A 20830-nucleotide genomic window follows, 5' to 3' on the forward strand; every position below is an offset into this window, starting at 1 on the left:
GAGGAAAAAAGGCTTGCCACCTCCTAAGTGCTGTACAAGCAGACAAGAAGGGTGTTCCTCTTGCATAAAAAAATGTTAACAGTTGGCTCTTACTATTCACACACAGAGTAAAAAACACGTTCATTCAGACTCTCTCCCTCTCATCAAGACTCTGTTTGTCCTGCTACTCTACCCTATTCATTCTGTCAAAATGCTGTCTCCAGGAAGAGTGGGGAAGAGCCTTGACTCTGTCATCCTTCTATCTTTCTGCTAACTTTTACAGCTTTAGACACAGTCTAATTCTCTTTGCCATGTGTATCTTTTGTGGCATGCTGCCACTTTTTCAATCAACTAAGAAGCCAGAATCAATGCCTATTTTGAGCCAGGGATTATGCCAGACTTTCCCATTCACTGCTTGCTTTGATGCAACTCCTGTGTTGCTCACGTGCTTGGGAGACAGTTACTGCCCTTATTTGAGCCACCCTGTGCAGGCACCCTTAGCCCCACAAGCACCTCCAAAGGTACTTAATTTTCTTTCCTCTTATCACTCGTTATGACATATAAAACATGGTTAAACAGACAATCCTCTCAAATTTCCAATACCTTATGAAACAACTGCCTATCAAGCAACTGAGACAGAATGAACATTTACTTGTCTTGCCCCGCCTGTATCCTCCTCCTCATGTGCTATTACAAGCTTTTTCTTATAGGGATTTTCCTCTTCAGCCTTCCTTTAACAGTGATGAAAACAAAGGTCTCTAACAAAGCTGAAGCTCCATGGTGCTATATTAATTGACGTAAGAGAGAGGTAAAAAGAAAGACAGAAGCCAACTTCTGCTCTGCCAGCCTGCCCCAAGGCTTTAGAAATTGTTATCAGTCTGCTGGCAGTTCCAAATAAGTTTAACACCAAAACTGAGTTCTTTTTGGTTTTTTGGTTTTTTTCCCCATCATCAAATCAGAATCCTGCTGGGACATAAAAGGCTGTGTTATTAAAATGGCAACCCCTAGTGAGAGGCAAAGGCTTGTGTTAGCTGAGTGGAGAGAAAAACAACATCAGATTGCCAAATAAAAGAACTGGTTTTTTAAATAAACTTTCAATTTATATACATTTTTTAAGTCAAATTATTGTCAATAATTACTGGTGCTTTCCTTTACACCTTTATTATAAATAGCCTGGCACCACAGTTTTCTTCTAAGATATCAAAAGTTGCCTTTCAGCCCGTCAAAGAGAGATTACAGGAGCTAAACTAATGGGGCACTAAGTCATTTTAATGAAAAGTAGGGGAATTACTTTTTTATCGTTCTTTATGTTCATTCACAATTGTAGCTTTTATACACCGGAGTATGAACATGTTTCCCAAGGGAGCAGCTCTACACCATCTCTAATAAAAATTAAATTTGGTTTATAAAAAGTACGGCATAAATCACTCAGCAGTGAAAGACAGGGAGAAACAGAAGGGAATGAAACTCCTTTTCCAGCTTCTTTTAATGCACTATTTTAAACTAGGAAGTTACTTGCAAGATTTTAATAAGCTGGCCACTCAGGGTAAATAACTGTACTCACACTAGCAGGCATAGTGCCTATTCTCATGAAAATACCAGTGCAGACCAGGGGATTACCCCAGTGACAAGCATTGTACTGCAGTAAACATTGGCAGGGCTCACATATAAATGCTGACTCAGAACTCCTATATAAGCATGCAAAAGCCTGTTATTTAACATTCAGAGAACCTACGACACAACTCTAAAAAGCCTCAAACTACTATAGCCCACACTTCGTCACACCATTTTCACTGGTGTAGCCTTCTCTTTCAAAGTCTTAACAATAGTAAAAGCAGTAACAAGGTTTAACTGCAACAAAGAAGGAAAAATTTAATTTTATATAATCTCAGAAATTCAGATCAGATTGGACATTAAGTTATGATACTGAACAGCTTCCTACAGATGCATTTAAGCATCCAGTCCTCCTGACTGCTGACATCCACTGTCAGCAACAGGTAGTTCTCCTAACAGAGACAGATCTTTATAGTGCAGAGTTTAGGAGAAGCCAATAAAGGAACATTTCACCATTTTCAATTCAGAAACCATATTCAGTGTCTGGTCTTATAATTTGGATATTATGAAGACATAAAAGCAGGGACGAAGTGACACTTGCACATTTTTTTACTTTATCAAAAGTAAAATAGTCACATCAGACTAGTTCAATCTCTTGCTTTGATAGAGGAACTGACCTTTTATACAGGGGAAAAGTGGTATATATATTAAATTAAAGACTAAATTCACATAAGTTATAGTATCAAGTTTAATTACAGGCAGCTGAGACTAACAAAGGAAGATGCATGGGATAAGAAACTGGCTAAAGGGAAGTTAAACAGCACAGTTCACTATGCTATAAGAGGTTTTTGAGCAAGAGGGGTGTTATTAATGAGTTCCTCAAAGACACAGAAAAGACAATATAGATATTTTTATTAAAGTCTGCCATATACATATATGGAGTGTGTTGTGCATTTTTTCCAGAATGTTTAATAAAATTACATGGGAAAAAAGATAAGGGGTAATACAACTGTGCAAGAGAACTGCACAACATTGAATGAAGTGCTAATATGTTTAGTTTTTATTTATACTTATACAAAAACAATATGCCTGGGATAGGGAGGGTATTTATAAGCAGTCTACTATGAGCATTTTGGTGGGGCTTATCAAGACAGATCCAACTCTGGTTACTCATGTTCAATAAATCCTGCAGGATACTAGTGTCTCTGAAAGTCTCCTACAAGACTATAAAGTATGTCTTGTTTCAACTTTCATTTCCTAGTCAAAAAGGGACAGTCTAGGAAAGTTATCAAAATCACTAAGTATGGAAAGAGATAATTCAGTCAAACAGCAACTTTGACGCAACAACAAATGTGTACAAATTGCCACAAAATACATTAAGCTGGATTTCACAGCCATAAATAATTTTCCTGTAAGACCAGTAGAAATCACAAGTTGAGGCAATTGCATTTAATCAGCTTGCTAAAGAATATGGAATTTTATTTCATCTATGAATGAAGGGAACCATATTATGTACTCCTGCAAATTGCTCTGTGTTCTTTAGGATGAGGTAAACTTGAAGCTTTGTTTACTTAAGCATTAAGTATCATACTCTGAAATTCAATTATTGTGGTATTTCTCTCAAATTTATGTAACTATACTTCTACACTGAGATTCTTCAGCCTCAAAACTGCAGCTGTACAAACACAGGCCACGGTGTTTTGAGAAGCTGCAGGTTTGTTATATAAATCAACATTATTCAGTTCTGTTTCAGAAAACAAAGTAATAATTCAGCTTCCCTATTATCTCATAAAGGCTCTAAGTTGCCATAGAACCAGAAAACATTACGCATAAGTGTTTTAGGGTCACAGGGAAGTATATAGTTAGCTTTGGAAAACTATTCAAATCAAAATGACAGCTTTCTAAACATCCAAAATTTCTTTTTAGCCCAGGCTATAGGAAAAAAACCCCAAATCCCATATTCCTAATTCACTGCAAGTTTTGCAAGATGTTGTCATTCCCTCTACTGCCCCTTTATTCAAGTTAAAACCTATTCAAACCAAGTTCTATGCTAGCCTGCACTATTTACTGGTACTTTATGAAGTCATTTAAGACAAAAAGACTGAACTGTAAAGACCAGGGCTTGCCTATCACTGTCTAAAAGAACTATGCCTCACTTTCACCCTTTTCCAACACTCACTGTCTCGACTGTCCGTGATAAACATCTTCCCTGCCTTGCACAGATTCTTCCTCAGTCAATGATCTTTTTTCCTTCTAGAGATCTTACCTCCATGGGAAGACTCTCGGATATCCCAAATAAGAACTCGGCCATCATCTGATGAACTGGCAAAGATGTTGTCATTTACTGGGCTTACTGAAAGACCGTACACTGCATCTTCATGGGCAAACACATCCAAAGTTTCAGTGCTGGAAAAGAGACACAATATTAGCATTCTTCCTTTTTTTGTTATTGTTTTAAAAAGCAAAGTATTTACAGCTTTACCTACCTAGTAACACTTAGTGACAAAGTTTATGCAACTTCCTAAGAAGACCCTTGTGTATAACTCAAGTGAAAACCAAACAAAATGCCCACATACAGTGACCAAGACATCATGCCATGAGAAAAAAAAGTATCTCAGACCAAAACCCAAACATTACAAACTTCAGATACTGCAAGATGCTATGGAACTCTTGTTGTGTTAGATCAAGTCTGGGGGGAGGCAATGGGAAAGTGAAAGAAGCCTGGGATCTGTGGAGTAAATTTTTACTACTTAATGTAAAAAGGAAAACCAGACAGAAGTACACTCTTTAATACAGGCTTCTGTATTGCCTAAAAGTTCAGTTGAAGTAAGTTTTCTTGGTTTTTCAGGATAGACCAGACCTATATTTTTCCATGTAGAAAAAACAGAAAAAAGGAACAAAATTATTCCCTCCAAAGTACCCAGTTTTCAGCCATTCCACAGCTATAAAAAAAATTAAAAAAAAAATAATAAAAAAAAGCCCATTCTCTGTTCCTTTCCCACCTTTTCTGAAATACTGAGTCAGAATATTCTGGGATTGTTTTATTTATTTGAAAAAGCCCCTTCATTTCTTTAGGGAATACCCTTTGTATGCCATCCCTACACCTCATGGAAGCTCCACCACAGAGATCCCACATAAAATCAGTGTTTTACTCACATGGCAATTGATGTTCTTAGTGACAGACCTACTGACTCTGTCTCATGGACCATTAATAAAAAAGCAAAAAAAAGCAGTAACAGAAAAAGCCATTTAAAACCACTGAAAAACAGTTGATGGAACAAGTGTTGCCATTCAAGAAGACAGAGCAACTTTCTGTAGAAATCAATCACAATTTAATGTGTCAGTCTACTAAGATTTCTTTCAGAAGATCCCACAAATAACCTTAGAGGAATTAATTATGTATGCATTACAACTGAATTTAGCATACCTTCAAAAATAAAACCAAATCCTGATAATGAAAGAACATTAAAAACACATACATATCAGAAAGACTAACATCTAAGCAAGACAAAGCAGGAAAAAATGTGTTATATAGAGAAGTGTCAAGGACAAAGATCTTGTAAAAGCTTAAAAAGTCAGAACACAATAAACATTAGCATCTAAAATTCTGACATTTCCACATTTAATTAAAACAACAAGAAAAACAAAACACCAAACAAAAAACCTGTCCCAACAAACACCCTCCCAAACAAAACCCATACAAAACACACACTCCCAAAAGCCTTAAAACCAAAAAACTCCCAACCCTTAAACACCAAAGACCACAATAGTCCTGAGAAAGCATCAGTACAGAAGGACAAAGTTACTTTTGCCCAGCTACCATGCAAGACTTATGCAAGAAGCAGACACAAGGCATGATGGAAGGCAGATGTACACTGAACAGTTCAATGCAAAAGGCTTTGGACAAACATAGCAAGAATTATGTTATTTAGGCAACTCAAAAGAGGTAAGGGTTTATATTTCTCTGTTCTTATATATATCTCTTCCTGCTTTTAATTTATACTTGATTTTCTTGAGTTCATGTTAATTAAATGGTCATTGCTTAAATCTGTAGAAGTTATTAGTACAGACCAAAATTTTATAGTTTTTTATACCTCAAATGAAGTAAGCTCAGAAGACATGATGTCTAGAGAATTCCAATCCAATCCGTTACCACCATTGTATTATTTATATTTTGACTAACAGCCTAATCTTGATGAAGCACAACAAAGCCTAATTCCCAACCGGTTTGCAATTTTGGTAAAAAGTAAACATCAAAAAAATCTGCTTCACATTAGTGTGGAGAATCAGGCAGCTGCAGTCAAAGTTTTAAAAGCTAATCAGGTAGGCCAAGTACTAGCCATCTTAAATATGAGTCAGATTGCATTGAAAAACAAACACATCTGTATGTGCCAACACTTGTATATGTGACAGAATAATCTGTCTCTAAATCTACTCAGAACCTACTATGCTGTCTGCACGAGAGCATATATATTTAATAATCTTTCTCTTCCCCTAGGTCAAAATGATACAAAACCCAAGTGCTGAAAAAAAAGGAATTATGAGGAATACTTCATTCCCGAAATTAATTTAGATAAATAAAAAGCAAGTTTCAGGATTAAAACACTGTGCTCTTATCCCAGACCATTAATTTAAAACAAAAAGTGCCTCCAGTGAGTTGACATTAAGCGAGTTCTTGAAGCAGTGGAAATACAGTGTATTTACCTTTCAACATCATGGAGTATAACTTGCTCATCATTGCCTAAAAAGAGAAATATAAGCACTTAACATCATGTTCCAGTGGTTAAAAAGCATTATAGTGAAAAAAACCCCAAACCACTTTTTTCGGTGTTTTAAATTTTCAATTTCAAAACCAAAACTGAAGCAGAGAGAAGACGAGCTCAGTTTCCAAGTGGTTAGCTCTCTGCTCAGTTATGTGAGAGGCTCCATGTCACATTTCTAGTCATGACCAAATGTACCAATACGCTCCATCTGCTACTGCTCAACAATTAATTCTATTTAACTATACTACCAATCATTCTTTGTTCAGTTTGAGCTTGAGTTTTGGGACATCTGCAGTAAAGAGAAGAATATTCCATGAAGCAGCAGAACACTTTTAACTCTCATGAAAATACATCTTTCTTCCTGCTCAAAGGATACTCCATTAAAAGATCACAGAAGGTGAAAACAGATGTCATAAGTGAAATGCACTGGGCTCCCAGATCAAATACTGTCAGCTAACACTATAAGCATCCACGGTTTTGCACCCATCGAGAAGGCAAGAATGTGACAGCCAATGTAATTTCTTCTGTATTAACAAAAACCAAATCAAGTAACCAGACAATCATGTCACTTTTCTTTGATCACATCCACTGAATACAGTGGAAACTAACCACATGTGTGCAGGCTAAGAAGGTCACAGCCACAAAGTAATTCCAATAGCTCATGCAGTGTTTTTCAATCTATAATAGCAGAATATTTTTCTTTGGTCTCTGTGCTGAATACTAATTTACCTAAATTTGGCTCCTCCTCTTTAGAAATATATAAGGACACACACACTTTTATATTTAATTCAGAAGAAAAGAACCCAGAAAGCTCACAAAGTCATATTTTCATGCTCTGTATGTCTTTGTAGTTGTGACATAGAGTTGTGAAGCTTTCCTAATGCACACCAAAGCTGGAGGTTCAGAAGGGGCAAGATTTCATGTTATGATTTGTAAGTGCTCAGTTGACTCAGCTTTCATTTATCGCATATATATTTCAATGCTATTCTGTCTCAGCAGAATAAATAAGTTTCTCTTTCACTAATGAGGTGTGAGATTTTTCTACAACCACTTTGCTCTTTGCCCAGTCTCCTAGTTAAATCATACCAGCCTTAGATTACTGCAGTAGCTTGTCTATTCTACAGTAAATAAGTCACTTATGTGTAAGTGTCCTTTGATCATTAATTGCATTGAGAACTGCCTGTTATATATTACATATGAGGTTTATACTTAGTAAGACTACTCTAGTGCTTATGTATTTCACCAGTGAAAAATGTAGCCTAGTTCCTCCACTGACAAAATTTTCTCCAGAAGACACTCCTGCTCTTCACTCTCCATAGAGTATGAACATAATAATCGTTCTAGGTGACTGGCTTGAGGCCTCTAGTCATCATGGGATCAATATTCCCTTCCACCACAAGCTCAAAAATGGGGAATAAAGAATGAAAGGAGAGGGTTTGTGGAACAACCACTGTTTTCCTCTGTTTTGTGTGTGGGAGGAGAAAGTGGGGACAAAAATCTAACCACAAACTGGTTGCTTCTGGTAAGGATTCATTCCTGCAGAAAACATCACTGCTGTTCAAGCCAGTGGGGTTCCTACTTACAATGTTTTACTTTAACACGGGAGAGTTTGTTCTTCACTGAGACTAACAGGGTCATAATTGTATACACAACTGTCCCATTTATAATCTCTCATTTTGATAACTGCAGTTACAACCATCAGAAAGACAAGAATTTGCCATTCCCTTCAGTTATACACCTAAGGATGAAATACTGCAGAGCACATACAGAGGAGCACAGTTAAGGTGGCCTTAACCCCCTATCTGTTGCATCAGGCCTTAGAGAAACAAATTCAGTTCCCTGTAGGTTTATTTCATCTTTTCATATACCTAACATTAAATGCAAAGGATAAAAAGGTCCAAGCAGTTTACTAGGAAGGGATCTTTCATTTCAAATGCTGCTCTACTCTCAGCGTGTGTGGACAGAGAAGGGCAACAGTATTCTTCAGGGATGGGAACTTCTTTGGTGTTGAGACATTTTTTGGTTGAGACATTTTTTCTCCAGAGATTACATACAAAACACTGTCCACTGTTCCTGCCTTCCATTTTTGTAATGGCTACTTGTGGTGCTTGCTCCTTCAAAGGAAAGAGCTCCGAAATTCCTTGGATGGAATCCAATTTCTAATGAAGTGGAAAATCCCTTCTCCCCTGTTATCAAGAGCTGCTTTAGGGAAAGGTCATCAGATCCTAAGTCATTAGTCGTTGGCAGTCGTTTATTTACAGAATAAATTGAATTCTGTGTGCCCTGTGCTAGTTCCCATACTCTAATTCTTAGTGTTGGGAGGTTTTTAAATATTCCAGTTTCCATAATTTAAATACAACTCCAAATTCAGTTGGGGGTATCTGTGTATCTGTGTGATGACCAGTAGACCTTAAGTCCATGATTCTGTCAGACCTTTTAAGAATCTTCCAGAACATCACTGAGTGAATAAATATAGCTAGCCCCATTTTACTGACAGAGATAAAACAGATGGTACATTTAGGCCATGCAGCAAAATGACTCTTTACGGGGCATCCAGGAGTCAGACTCACAGCCCTTGCAGATGAGCTCAGTGAATCTTGATGGAGCAGCTGATAGAGTTCCTGACTCCTCCAATGGAAATAATTTCTGGAAGAGGTACAGTGGTTTTATGTAAACTGGAGGAGGAAAAAGGGATGAGAATGGCCAGTTTGTCTGTGCATCAGCTGTCACAGCTCATCTAACCTGGCATCTTAGCAAAACCCACCATAATCATTGATGTAAATCTTTAACTGCAGGTGTTAACTTCAGTGGCAAGGTACAGTTAAGCCACTCTTTTGCTTTTCCTGTGAAAACAGCAGCCTCTGACAGCAGGGTCCAAGGGACAGCAGGCTGAGCTGTATATGAGAAAATACCATTCCAGCTGGTCCAGCAAGATTTGGCACAGTTCACTCCTTGAATATTCATGTAAGGTTCCATTTGTATGAATTCAAACTAAAGTAAAACAGACTCTGGCCCAAAATTCCATGCAGATACATTCATTTGAAGACAGCATGGTCTGCTGTCTTTCTCATAAAACAAACAGCACTCCCCAGAATTAGAAGACAGGCATCACTATTTGACATTTTTAGGGTCTACTCCACCTGAGAAGTGTATCTGAATCATTCCATCCTTAAAATTTGACACCATCTTAAGCTCTGTCAGGCCTTTTTTTCTAAGGGATGTTATAATTTTAACACAGCATTGAAGGACGAGAAGCTTCCACCATTCACATGCACTCAGAATCAATTTCTAGCCTTGATTTGCAGTTCACAAATCTTGGTTCAATAAGGTAACAGAGGGCTTTGACCAAGTAGTCTCATAGTATCCTAAAATAAGTCTGGTTGTAAGTTAAAGGACATACTGTACAAATTCTTGTCCTTCTATTACCATGTCAGATAGAGGAAAAGAAGTACAGCAGAAAATGACACTTGACTGCATTGACAGTCTTGTGCCTTTTTCTTCTCAATTCAGTTTTCTTCCTTACCTCAACATTTTAAAAATCATGCGGTGAAATGAACCTGAATTATAGGGATTATTAACCCAGAACAAGTATATGTCTGCTTCCCTTATGTTAGTTTTAAGACTGAATTAAACTTCCTGTTAAAAAGCAGATTTATATTAAAAAGAGATTAATAATATCAAGGCCTATCAGTGCGTGTCAACAGTTCTAAAAGGCAGGTGCTTACCTAGTGAGGATTAAAAGGGGGTCTGAAAAAAAGTGTTCCACCAATAGATGGCAATAGTCCTTCATGAGCTATCTAAGGGTGCATTAAAATCAGATTGTAGTAGCAAAGATTTTCAAGCATCAGGCTTGAGTGCCAGAGAGAATGCAGGGTCTGCTCCCAGTACAGCTAAGAGGGGATAACAAAGACAACATTCCGCAGTCTGTAGCACAAGTAGGGGCAGACTGAGCCCAGGATTCTCATGATAGTTCAAGGTAAGAATGTGCTGACACCAGGGTCTGGGAAAAGAAGCATGACAAAATGGAAAATGTCCCACTAATTAAAGAATTCCCTGTTTCCAAAGAAACTCCAGTTGCTGATTAAGAACACTTTCCAGATATCACATGGGGCAGGTTCTCACTCATGGCTTCTACTCCAAAGCATTCACAACGCACAGTCCTGCGAAATCAGGGTGCTCTTCCTTCCTTACCTCCAGAGAACACTTTTGTATTGCCGCTGTTGAAAGCTAGGCAGAAGATATTAGAATGATGTTCCCCTTTCAGCTGAACTGGTTTGACTCTTGAATGGATGGCTTCTTCCATATGCCAAAGTAAGACCCGGCGGTCATCCCCTCCTAGAAGAAAGAAAGGAAATGGGCATTACCACCTGAGCCCCGTGTAAACTGATGATGTTATTTAACTGTGTAGCTATTCATAAAAGGCTTTCCTAAAACCCTAATTAGCATAAAAAACGTATACCTTTTCGGATATATAGACACACATTTACATTAAGATGTCATGCAGTCAGGTATTCAGTTAAAATGAATGAAAACAGAGTCATCAGCAGGAAAAGTTCGAATTAAACAGCTGCCATTCTGCCAACACAGAGTGACAACCTATAGGAACCTGGAAACTCAAAAATGTACTGCTATGTAAAACTCTGTGGCAAGCTGTAGATTAATTACATTCCAGATTAACATATGCAAGTTGTCAGAATGCTTCTATACCCACACCTTATTGCCAGCATTGCTTAAGTTATTCATAAAACAGAAACTTTTTCCCCCTTACAGTGACAACTATATCTCTTGTATCAGTCTTTTCAAAGCCTTCACAGCATAGGTTGGCTCAGAACTGATATGTGGCCATAAAAAGATTTTACTGAAGCATTCAGAAGTCTTCAGCATGCACAGTTATGTCATGCTTCTAGATCTGTAAAGGTTAAGACAGACATTTCTGAGGTGAATTCCTGACAAAGAGAGTACTGGAGAAAAGAAGTTCAGCTCTCTCTTGCTTTACATCTTGCTGTATGCACTTGTAATTGCTTGCCCAGATGCATTCTCAGTTCAGAGCTCTATACACAAACATATTAAAGTGCCTCTTTCTCTGTCTGGTAAACAGTCCGATATAAAATAAATATTAGACTGTTTGTGCTTCAATTGCATTAAACTATTATTTATTAGGAAGACAAAAAAATCAAGATACTATTGTATCGGACAGCATTCTCCACAGCAGTTTTCAATGCCCATAAAATCTGAATAAAGCTTCTTTAAGTCAGACTTAAAATATTTTTGGTATGCCTCTTTAATAACAAATGAAAGACAGTGGTACCACAAGTCAAAAATGCCACTAGAAACATGCTGATTTCAGTTAAAACATTTTACTGCTTCTTTGCACACTCAAGAGCATAAACTCAGAGGCTTCTGAGCTGCTATCCAGAGGGAAAAAGGCGTGATATAGAGATAAAAAGAAACCAAAATCAATTGGCCTGCTGTTAACTTACAGGAAACATAAATGCATAAACAGAATTCATTATTACTATTGATAATCAGATTTCTTAAAATTTTTCACATTAGATGATGCTATTAAAAATTTTTCCCATGGAACTGAGTTATGTCAAACATCCTATAAGTTAAGAGTCTCTCAGCCTTTGAGTCTATTAACAGATTTTATGACACTTTGATGGACAGTACAGTTGCATGTTATGCCTACCCATGCTCCTTGAGATTAATTGTACTTCACAGAGCAAACAAGAGTACATGATAAAAAGATTTGTGATGCATTTGGTAACTACTGGGAACGAGTCAAATCTGATGGATCCAGAAACTCACAGTAATTTATGGTCAACTAAACTGATGGAAGCTTGCATTTCTTTCTGCCTAGAAATAGGAGAGACGATTGTATTTGCATCCTAGTGACTGCAGATGTAATAAGTAATAAGGAGACACAGAAATACATGACTGTTGAAACACATGACCGCATCAGTCAAGTTAAAATCAAGAAGTAATTGTTACACTTAAAAGTGGCTACTTCCCAAAGCTGCCAACAGCCATATCCTAATGTTATCACTACCTGGAAAACAATTGAAGCAACATTTAAGGCTGGTGAACAACAACATTGCTTCTATCAGACTTCATTTACTGCCTTCTGTAAAGCACATTTCAGGGCAAGATATAACATATTGTTGATAACTTTTACAATAGCAAACCAATTTGCAAAACCACTGCAGTAAGTCTACACATTCTCCTACCTGACAGCACAGCCATCTAAGTGTCCCACTTTAACAGCAAACTCATAAACATTTCCACCAACCAGTATGCAGATACAACAGAAATAATGAAGATATCCATAGAAAACAAACATTACTGGGTTTTCCAGCACACATGCAGTATGGTAGGAGAAGGATAAATTGCAACCTGTGCAGAAAAGTCTTTGACTTTGTGAAAAGTTGCCACTACCTTCTCTTTTGTACATTCCAATAACTTAGTGCCTGTTTCCTCTGCTTCCAGTTTGGAAAGGACTCTTCCTATTGATTGAAAATGTTTCCCTCTTCCCAGTTACCTAGATCTCCACGAGACTTTGGTACAAAGGGTCCCACTACTGAGTATCCAGCACTATAGCAGTCCGAGAACTATGTTTGCCTTTGTGGTGGCACATTCCACGGTTTAGAAGCTTTTAAATATTCCCCACACTCATGCAATTCTGTTCTTTCTCCATCTACATATTGTCTTGCACATACTTGTCTTTGAGCACATCTACACCTGTTTCACCCTCTCATACCACCCAAGACATGAGCATTTAATAAAATTATAATGTAAACTGGGTTGGAAGTCTCTTACCTTCTAACTCCAATTCAGCTATTCTAGAAATACTTCTGACTTATGACCAGTTCCACCAGGAAGAAAACGTTACCCAATGTGTTGGGCCACAGAAGATTTATGGCAAAAAAACCAATTCAACAGTCTCTACATCCTCATACAAGAGAACAAGAAGTGATAAATCACGGGTAATTATACCCAAGAAAAGGCAAGTCTTAAGTGACTGAAACCAGGAAAAGTGTAAACCAGCAAATGCAATCTTCACTACCCAAACCTGACTCTTACAATAAGAGGGAGAAAGGAGGGAGATGCACATGTATGGACAGGCATGCAGGGAGACAGCAAAGAAAATGTGAACATACAGAGCTTTTATGCTCTGTAGAAAGCAACTATGATTCATTAGACACAAAGTGCACGCACATAACGCAACTTAAGTTACAAGTCTGAGAGTTAAAGGAAACTATAGCAGGTCTATAGCATTCATTCTGTACAACAGAACAGAAAATGCTGATTAACTAAAATGCTCTCAATTTATAATGAATTTATTGTGCACGTGCATCAATTCTATGACAACGGAAGCAGAAGCCACTGAACAGATTTGCGATAACTCCCACAAAGGAGATTTGTAATACTCCCCCAAAGGAGTAATGAAATAAGGGTGTATGGCAAGGGTACATCCTTAACACGATACAGGGCATATACCAACAGCAACAGGTTTAATACATATCTGGGAAACTCAAGTACATGGCTTCATATGAAAATACCTTAGTCAAGAGGGCTCCACATGTAGACTTTCTAGAAACTGAAGACCTGCAAAGTCTTGAATTTGTAATTTTTCAGTTCGTGGTGCCAGAAATAGTAAGTCTGACAAACATAAAGTGGAAATAACTTCACTTTTATCTTATTTTGCAGATTCTGTTTAGGACTGCATGACTGACAATTTGAAAAGTAAAAGTTTGTGTGACCCAGCTAGGAATTATACAATGCTATTCTACAGTTACTTTTCAGAAAGGAACCACATTTAAAAGATTTAATTAGTCAAGTACCTCAGTGCTCATTATGGGTCAAACCTGCTTCTACATTCAAAACTCTTTTAAAGAGAGACAGGAAGAGAAGTCTATTCTTTTCAGGCCTAAAATAGTTCAAAGGGGGCCAGAACATACCCTTACCAAAGTAAATCTAGTCCAAAGAGCGTCTGCATAGCTCATTAAACACACAAGTTCTTGAGTACTAACAGAAGCACTTCAAAATCATACCAGTCAGGACTTAAAAACTTCCGTTTTAAAGAGCATTAACCTTGATGATTGCAGGCAAAGCTCAAGACCACTACTCTTCTTTGTCTCACATACACCAGCTCCAGTCACTGAAGAACCTACATGGCAAGTGGACAATACTTCTAAATCATAACAAAAATGATTAGTCTCATTGCTCGTATCTACTCCAGAGGTTGCATGAGTCACAGAAAGTGGGATTGGATGGTATTTGAAGTTGATCACTTAGTTGGCCCTGGACAAAGGCAAAAGGCTAGATTGTGTCAGAATTATTCCCAGTAGATACATCTCTAGTTTGCTCTTAAAAAAACACTGCTGAGGTAGATTTCATACTCTCCTTAGGCAGCCTATTTCAGTTCTTCATTATCCTTGCCATTAGGCAGATTGCCCTAATATCTAGCCTGAGGGTGCATTTTGACCTTACATATAATCCCACTCCCCCTTGCCATGTGCTCCGGTTATTTTCCCTTCCATTGAATTCAGTGACGATTCAGGCAGGGATGAGTAGCCTAAAGAAGCTGACCTGACAGAAAATCAACTGACAGACAAAAAACCTCTTCCTCCCTATTCTGTCCCACTGATCACATGCTTCTATTATACCAGCTTCTGACTTTAAATTATAAAAGTGCCACATTACAAACAATTAAGAGGAGAAATAAGTGAACGAACTATAGGATGAAGGGCAAGTGCAAGATCATACAGCATCCTAAAATCTTTCTTCCTATAATTTTGGACCATTTCTTTGTCCTATTCCCAGTAGACAAGAAAGAGTTTACAACTTCATGTAATAATAATTAAGAACACCTTTATACATCTCTATTCAGCTGTTCTCTCTATAGACTAAATGGACCCCTTTCTTTCAGCCTTTCATTCTTCATACCCTCTTCTGAACTTTCTCTGGTTTCAGCACATCTTTCTCAAAACACAGTGCCCAAAATCAAGCACAGCACTCCATTTGAGGCCCCAACAGCACCAAACAAAGCAGGTTTACCTTACATGCTTTATCATGTCTGACTACATTTATGTTGTGATCTATTGCATTTGGATCCTCTTCTCCATGACTATGGCCTAGTTGCCATAGCATATTTGTAGACCTGACCATTTTTATTCACATGCTGTAGTTTGCACTTGTCCCTATCAAAACACATGACATTTTTTCCATGTAATGTATCTTAATAACTTGAAATTCAACTCCTATACTCTGAGCTTATTGCTGCCTTATCCTTATATCTTTCCCAATAAATTTTATAATTTCTCAGAAATTAATTAAAACATGATGTAGTAACCTGACATAAGATTCCTCCTTACACAGAATTCTGCTGAATATAAAGAGACTAAGATCTAAGGTGTTCCTCTTTAAAACACACTTGATACACAATCTCCTTATTCAGAAGTAATATTCCACTACCTTTGCTAAAGTCACCTTGTTTCCCCCTTTTAGGTTTATGCTCCTTCAGATTTACAGAGCAACTAAATGATAGATCAATTTTCAATATTTTTGTGCATCCTCACAAATTCATGGTTATAGAACAGCTATTAATTTTTTGCATTATCTGGTAGGCGGGAAAAAAGCCAAGAGAAAAGGAATGCTGGCATGGATTAAGTAAGCCTCAGATTACAGTATTTCCCAGAAGTTATCTTGACAGCGCAGTTTAACGTCGGCAAAAAAAGTGGGAGGTTCTGATAAAGATACTCATGTTTGTAAAAGATAGCAGGCATGAAAAATGACAGATAAACAAACAGGAAAACATATCCACCAAAACTGAGGACTGGAGAAAGACAGTCTATTACACAGACCACGTAAAGTTGATTTTCAAGAAGTTAAATTGCAAAAGGAGGTGCTTGGCAAATGTGAGGGAAGAAGTCAGTTGCATGCCATTGCATGGTGATTTTAATTTCCATGCATGGACAATCATGTGTTTCTCAAACTGTTAAAAGAAAAAAACACCATCTAGTAAATGAAGTGTTGCAAAGACACATTTTGCCCAATAAAATCTTTCAACTCTATCCAGCAGCTTTAACCAACTTCAACCCACTTACACATTTCTTATATGTTAAGCTTTCCTTTTCTCTTGTGTCATTCTACAGATAGGCCTTTTCTACTTGTCACACTGCATCTTCTCCTGAGTGTCCACCTCCTCATTCCATTTTTTTTTTTTTTAATTCTTGTCCTTATGCCTGTCCCTTCTAGCACTCATGTCCCAAAACATCAATCTCTCTCTCTTTCTCCCCCTCTATAAAGCAACACTGTTGAGTTCTACACAGGTACAGCAAAAGCCTACAAACTGGTCCCCAGTTCAACTTGTGAACCTCAACTTTTTACTTGAAAATATGGTTACAGACAAATTTAAGGACTATTAAATGTGCACTTTCCAATGCAATATTTGAAGAAGATACCTAAAAGTTTCAAACATGCTTTCAGAAGGCCTTCCAAGGCTTGTCTACACTGAAGTTCTCTCCAAAATCCTAACAAAAAAATTATCTGGAATTGTAATATAAACTCTGTTTAAGCAGTTTAAATTGTTTACTGAAACAGTAATCATTAGCCTTACAGATTTGTTTCTGGGAGATACATTAATTTGAAAAAAAAAAAAAAAAAAAGGTGGGACACATACCCAAGGAAAGCATTCCAGCCAATAGTGATGAGAAGAGCACTAATTTGGATGTAGGCTAGCATTTCAATGGCGTCATTATAGCCACTACCAATGCACTGTATCAGTTGTATTTAAACCAGCTCTAACAAGATCTAAGTTGTTAACAAGTCAATTAACCAAAACAGACTTCTCTAGATTAAGAATATACATATTACTTAACATTGAACAACTGAAAAGACTGCTTGCACTCTCCCTTTTCACACATTCCAATATCCCTGTTAACTCTCTTAGCTGCTATAAGCACAGATGGAAGCATCTAACATCTCATCCTTACCTCAGCATGCTGACTATTTTGAGGGAAGAGAGACCCACATGCCATCTATTCTAAGGTTTTATCTGCATTTGGAAGTCTTATGAAGCAACTCTTCTACAAAACTTCAGAGTAGAGGCAGCTTATACCCTTCCTTTACCTTTCATCTGAGCTCTCATCATTGTTTTCCTGCTGTTGCTATTTCTCAGAGTTTCAAGATCAAGTATGACCTTAAAAAGGAGTCTTGGTCTTACAATAACATGAAATTCAAGACTATCCAGAAATCTTTTGACTTCTAATTTCTTGGTTTTGACTGAACCACAGAGCACCTGCTTGCTGTTCCTATAGCACATAAAGCATTCTAAATCTTATGGTCACAGATAACATGAACATTTGCTAAGAAAAAGTTACCATAATTAGAGTTCTTCATTTTCTCAGGGCATCAACACAAGGTCATGTTTAAGGTAGCCTGTTCTTGATTACTCCAAATTTGCGCACTGCAAATACCTGTTAATTAAGCCTTTTTTTTTTTTTTCCACTTGCTTGCTACCATTTATCTCCTTGTTTGCTATCCATTTATCTACATATGGAGGAAAACCTTACCCCCTTTGGACACTCTGAAGCTTTATGAGAAGTTAGGAAATTGAAATCTGGACATTGTTTGAAAGCCTTTCTTTTACATATGCTTCTTTAGATGCCAAATAGTTGGGAAATCTGCCTCCATTCTCTCACTGCACCTACCTTGACTCAGGCAGTTCGGACAAAAGTAATTCTTAAAAGTCCATTCCAGTCCTCAACTTTTTATGTTTCTACCTAAAGAATGGATGTCAACATAGGTAAGTGCTTTGATAATATGACAAGATCTGAAGTATCTCCTAAAGCCTTCTTGAGCAAGAACAGAAAATACTGATGTTGTTTCCACCACTTATGGAAAATAAAGAAGAAACAATAGTTACACTTGAGTTCTCTGTAGTACTTTATAAGTAGAAATACGATGCTCTACTTTCTACTGAAAGACCAGTACAAACCAGCATGCCAACTCTAGCACAAATGGGAACTGTAGGTGAATCAGTGTGTGTGTATACGCATGTATACTCACAAGATAAATGGATGCATATCTCAAAAGTTGAATGTGCATGAAGATGAAAGAAGCACCGACAGTAACACTAAGATCCTTTATATGGACACTCACTACAGAAACCCCTGGACTTATGCTTGTAGATTACATCAGGTAAGAATGTTAAATTTAGGACGGTTTCAGTGTATCAGCTTCCACTCCATGTTTATGCAGCATTTCTATTCTGCCCTTGCTTAAAAGTAACCAGTCATAACTTTTTATTGAATCCTCGTGTTAGTTCTGCAGTTAATACTGATACTTTGGCGTAATAGAGTCCACCTCTGCCCAGACACCGCGAGAAGGCAGTAAGCTGCCCGCTCACCCATGCCCTCATCATGTTCCTCAGTAGCCCCTGTCGCTATTTGCAGGGTGGCCAGGCAAAGCCGAGGCCCTCTCGCCCCTCCTCCACGCCGTGGTTGGTAACCAGGCCATCACCCTCCTGCAAGCGGAGAGACCACGCTCAACAAAGCTGCCACGGCCTTGTGCCAGGGAGCTCTGCGATTCCCCCGAGGGCAGCCACTCCATACGACCGGGAAAGGGCTTTTCCCGCTGCTGCCCGGCCCCGGGGAAGGGAGCTGCCGGCAGCCCCAACCCCTGCCGGCGGGAGAGGGAAGGGAGGCCGCTCTTTCCAGCCCGCTGCCCCCGGGGGCGAGGGACGGCCGGGACAAGACGCCCCCCGACCGCGGCCTGCGGTGGACACCGCACTGGGCGGCCTGGCCCTGCCCGGGGCGGCGCGGCACGAGCGGTCCCTCCCGGACCGGCGGCTCCTTCCCCGCCATCCGAAGGTTTCTGCCCCCTCGCAGCGGGGCGCAGGGGCCTCGGGCTCGGCGGGAGAAGGGAGTCGCGGCCCCTCAGCGCCGGAGCCCCCGGGGCGCCGCGGGCATGATCGGCCCGCGATTCCCCGGCCTGTCGCTAAGAGCCGCCCAAGGAGAGCGCGGCCTGCAGCGCCCGGCCAGGCCCCGGCCTCAAGTTGCCTCCTTCCCCCGCCACCCCTCCGAGCCCGGAGGCGGGGAAGAAAGAAGAGGCACCTGCCCCAAGCGCTGCCGGGGTGGGGGGAGGCGGCCGGCCGGCGAGCCCCGCAGCCCCTCCCTGGCTGGGGGTGCAGAGCCTTTCCCCGTCCTCGGTGTCGCAGCTGATGGCAAGCCCTCACCTCCCTCCTACCTGACAGCATCTCCCAACCCCACGGGTCCCTCAGCCCCGGGCAGGCAACAGGGGGGACCTGAAGTCAAAAACCATCACCACAAACATAATTATCCCCCTCCCCAAACGCGCTCTGCAAGGGGAGGGAGGAGGAACAAAACAAAACCCGACTCCCCTCCCCCAAAACAAGATGTGGGGTGGCCCTAAAGTGACCGATCCCTCGATTAAACAGATCTGGTTCCCCGCCCGATGCTGAGCGGGACTGCAGCCCCCCGGCCAAAGTCGGGGCCGCCGCCCGCCCCCGGTAGCGATCGCTGACCCCCGGCCCGGGGCACGGCGCTGACCAATGTCACCCGGCGCCCACAGTGCGCGCCGCGGGATGGTTTCGTCTCCGTCGTCGTCACCCCAAAAATAAGAAAATCCCCTTATATGGGGAAAGACAAGCGAGCCATCAAATAAAAGGGCACCCCAAGCTTCCAGCCCCAGTGCCCGGGAAACACTCTAGTAAAAACTTTGTCCAGGGCTCCCCCCTCCCCGATAATAGTAGAATTTAAAACCTGTCAACCATTTTAGATCCCTACTTGGGAAAACATCATTCCCGGGCACCGGTGGATTTGGGAAACGGCTGTGAGCAGCGCCGCCGCGGCTCCCCTCCCCCCGGGCCGCGGGGGAGGCGGCCGGGCAGGAAGATGCTTCCTGGGGAGGGGGTGGCGGGAGGGGGCGAGGGACGGGAACGTTCGCTTTACCTGAGACCAGCCACTGGCCTCCATTGTTGGAGAATTCAATGGCATTGACACAGCCGAAGTGGCCCAGGAGGTCCTTCTTGTAGAGGTTCCTGCAGCCCCGTAGGCGTCTTCGCTGGAAGTCTTGGGTGAGCAGGGGGTCCCCTTCCAAGCCCCGCTGGGACAGGAACCCCACCACCGACCGCATGCTGCCCCCCCGGCTGCCTCTCCTCCTCATGCTGCCGCCTGCGCCGCTCCCCGCCGCTCCTTCCCCCGCCGCCCCTTCCCCCGCCGCCGCCTCCCCTCCCCCGCTTCCCCCCTTGTTATGGTTATGATGATTTTTCTTTAGCCAGCCATGGCAGAGAGGTGTTAGACACTCCGCCGCTTCCTGATCCCGCTGGCTCCTCCCCGCTCCCCTCAGCAGCTGATCCTCAGCTGCAGCCCGCGCCTGCCGGCCCGGCTCTAGCGTGGCGCCGCCGCCGGTTAACTCGCTCCTGGAGCGGCGCGGCGGGACGGGCGCACTCGCCAGCCCGAGGAGCTGCGGGGACGTTAACGTTCTCCGCTCCGGGGGCTTGCGGGGGGACC

At 40.6% G+C, this 20830-nt stretch overlaps 1 protein-coding gene across 1 annotated transcript in view; it reads right to left on the bottom strand.

Moving 5' to 3' along the window:
- The window catches only part of DCAF5 (DDB1 and CUL4 associated factor 5), a 71485-nt gene extending 50987 nt beyond the window's left edge, over positions 1-20498 (bottom strand). The window contains exons 1-4 of the mRNA XM_050335148.1: positions 20270-20498; positions 10488-10631; positions 6238-6274; positions 3800-3939 (exon numbers count right to left, since the gene is read on the bottom strand). Coding sequence (XP_050191105.1) covers positions 3800-3939; positions 6238-6274; positions 10488-10631; positions 20270-20483 — 535 coding nt within the window. The 5' untranslated portion in view covers positions 20484-20498. The remainder of the gene's footprint in view (positions 1-3799; positions 3940-6237; positions 6275-10487; positions 10632-20269) is intronic.
- Between the last annotated feature and the right edge of the window lie 332 nt (positions 20499-20830).

Source organism: Myiozetetes cayanensis, unplaced genomic scaffold (assembly GCF_022539395.1).
Source record: "Myiozetetes cayanensis isolate MyiCay16 unplaced genomic scaffold, myiCay2020 scf6-25, whole genome shotgun sequence".
In the NCBI taxonomy this organism is placed as follows: domain Eukaryota; kingdom Metazoa; phylum Chordata; class Aves; order Passeriformes; family Tyrannidae; genus Myiozetetes; species Myiozetetes cayanensis.